This window comes from Corylus avellana, chromosome ca6, assembly GCF_901000735.1.
Source record: "Corylus avellana chromosome ca6, CavTom2PMs-1.0".
NCBI lineage: Eukaryota > Viridiplantae > Streptophyta > Magnoliopsida > Fagales > Betulaceae > Corylus > Corylus avellana.
The window spans coordinates 20191882-20194383 of NC_081546.1; the positions used below are offsets into that span (position 1 = coordinate 20191882).

At 38.6% G+C, this 2502-nt stretch overlaps 1 protein-coding gene across 1 annotated transcript; it reads right to left on the bottom strand.

Annotated features, from left to right (window-relative positions):
* Window positions 1-161: 161 nt before the first annotated feature.
* Window positions 162-2206, bottom strand: LOC132185317 (protein argonaute 1-like). The gene is made up of 5 exons (XM_059599107.1): window positions 1595-2206; window positions 923-1143; window positions 665-814; window positions 409-545; window positions 162-304 (listed from the first exon to the last, which is right to left on the bottom strand). Exons 1-5 carry the CDS (start codon window positions 2033-2035, stop codon window positions 162-164), a joined length of 1092 nt encoding a protein of 363 aa, XP_059455090.1. The 5' UTR covers window positions 2036-2206.
* Window positions 2207-2502: the final 296 nt, after the last annotated feature.

Here is a 2502-nt window from a genome sequence, read left to right on the forward strand (position 1 = left end):
ATTAACAAACAATTGTAAGCAAAAACTTTCTCAAGCAAATAGCTGGAAAGAAAAGCAAATATATAAATATAGTGCATGGGAAGGGACACCATCCTGCCAATGATTTTGAAAGGAAACAAAGATGCAAGTACGTGCAGCCTTCATTCGAAGTCATAGTTAAATCATAGAGCACCAAATTTTATAGTAGCAAAAGAAACCTTCTGACGATCTTGATCAGGCATACTGCTTGAAAAATGGAAATTAAAATGTTTTGCAAGAAACTCTATCACAAGAATTGGTTCATAGAAAGGCTGAACTGACACATCTGCAACATGAGAATCAAATGTCAAAAGCAAGGTAATGTCAGTGCAATTCTTATTGAAACAAGTTGCTCTACATGAATCCCAAAGGAGAGCATTGAAGCAATACCAATACAAAGGGAAAGTCCCATTTGGGTTAGACGAAGACTCTGATAATATCCTCTCCAATATTCTATACCATTACCGGCCAGTTCACCCATTCGACCCAACTCAGGATGGAAAAATGACCTCCCCACAACGTTGTACCTATAGTCGAACTTTCACCAACTTAATATATTTTCTGCATGCAATATATCTACGAGGCAATCTATAAATACAAGGATAACAAAAATGGACACAATTCTAAGGGGAAAAAAATGGATTACTTCTCTGATGATGTCGCTTTAAGAACCACACTAAGAGCTTGTATGGTTTCTTGTGGAGCATCCAGTTGCCTACCGCTCAAAAACTGTCGAAGATGGTGAATGTCAGCCCTAGAAATGAACTTGATTGTCACTATAAACCGATATTCCTTTCTGCACATTGGGAGGAGAAAAGGCATTCAGATAAAATGAATAATGAAATAATAAACTTGAGAAAGATGAGATAAACTCAAGCAGACACACTCCAAAAAAGAAAAATACCTCACTGAACAAGATGATGAGGCACGATGATCATCATTTTCAATTAACTTGATAACAAAGTCCATCGACTTAAACGGCAATGGCCCTGCTGTATAGAGGTTACTCCAGCCATCATATGCAGGACTTCGGCTACCCAAGTGTGATTCTTTGTATAAGTTAACCAGTTGGTTAATTATAACTCGGTTGATTTTCTTTGAAGTAACCGCGGGTGTAATGGAAACCTATAACAATTTAAATTAAAACAACATAACATATCATATGTCCACAAATAAATACTTGAGAACCGCTTTGGCTTTCGACAGAAAAACAATAAAGTAAAATAAAATGGACAAACAAAAAAAAACATGTCATCTCCATATATTATGGTCCACTCTTTACATTCCACGAATGCAAATGCAAATCCCAGTTCACTCGAATCACACCTTCATCCACAGTATATCTCAAATTAAAAACAATGTAACATCTCGAAAACAACCCAATAAGACTGCAAATGTTGCAAAATGGTAGGGAAGAATGAATATCTATATCTCACTCAAGTCAAAGAAAACATAATAGAAGAAACAGAACGATAAACAAGAATTTCGTCTATAAATGCATATTACCGGTTATATATATAAAATAAAATAAAAATAAAAGAAAAGAAGAGAAGAGCATTTGAGTACAGCTACCCACGGCGTAGTGATGGAGATCTCTGTCCGCGACTTCCACAAGAAAATGATTTGCTCGGACAGCGATTCTCTTTCCGATGGTTCCGTACCCAGGCCTCTTTGGAAAGGTAAAAGGAAATTGCAGAGGCGCTGGAACCTGCAATAATGTAAGTTTATCGTCGATTTCACGGCTCAGAGGAGCCACAGAGGTTGAATCTGAAACCAGTGGCAGAGCTGAGCTCGACGCCACAGAAGAATCGCGTGAAGCTAGAGCTAGCGGAGGAGGTCCAGCCGGAGAAGCGACTGCTGAAGGTGTGGCCGGAAAAGAAGTGGCTGGAGGAGCCACCGATAAAAAAGCGGTCGGTGGAGCAGGTGGAGAGGAGCCAGGGGGAGCACCCGGGCCACTTCCTCCTCCACCTTGTCCACCGCCACCGCCTCTGCCTCTTCCACGGCGTCGACGCGGCATTGTAGCTTAGAAAGAGTAACAGGTGAGAAAGGAAGAGACGTGGAAAAATGGGACAAAGCTAATGGATGGGACGGCAGCTAGTGTCACTGGCATTTCATGAAAGTTTATGGTCTCGGAGAGTTTAGCCTGAGTACTCAGAATCTAAACTACTATTTTTTTCCTAACACTAAAAGCAAAATTACATGAAAGTTGAAAGAAAGAAAGAAAGGAAGGAAACAGAATGATGACAGGAAAAAAAGCAGGAGAACATATAAGCATTTTTATTGGGGGAAAGAAATCTTTGAGAATGAAAAGCTTGGTGTTCTTCTATTATTCTTCCAACTGTGATATAATTTTTAAAATTATTAATAAATTAAAAATAACAATGATTCAACCGTAATTTAAAAGTTACATCACAATTAGAAAAAAAATAGAAAAACACCTAACTTCTTCCTAAGGTAAAAAAGTAGGTGGAAAGCATGTCTGTT

Excerpts from the sequence above, each read along its gene's own strand:
- LOC132185317 (XM_059599107.1), bottom strand. The coding sequence starts at position 2,035 with ATGCCGCGTCGACGCCGTGGAAGAGGCAGAGGCGGTGGCGGTGGACAA. Across the intron at positions 1,144-1,594 it reads GAGATCTCCATCACTACGCC|GTTTCCATTACACCCGCGGT; the intron begins GTGGGTAGCTGT and ends AAATTGTTATAG. Across the intron at positions 815-922 it reads TCATCATCTTGTTCAGTGAG|AAAGGAATATCGGTTTATAG; the intron begins GTATTTTTCTTT and ends CCCAATGTGCAG.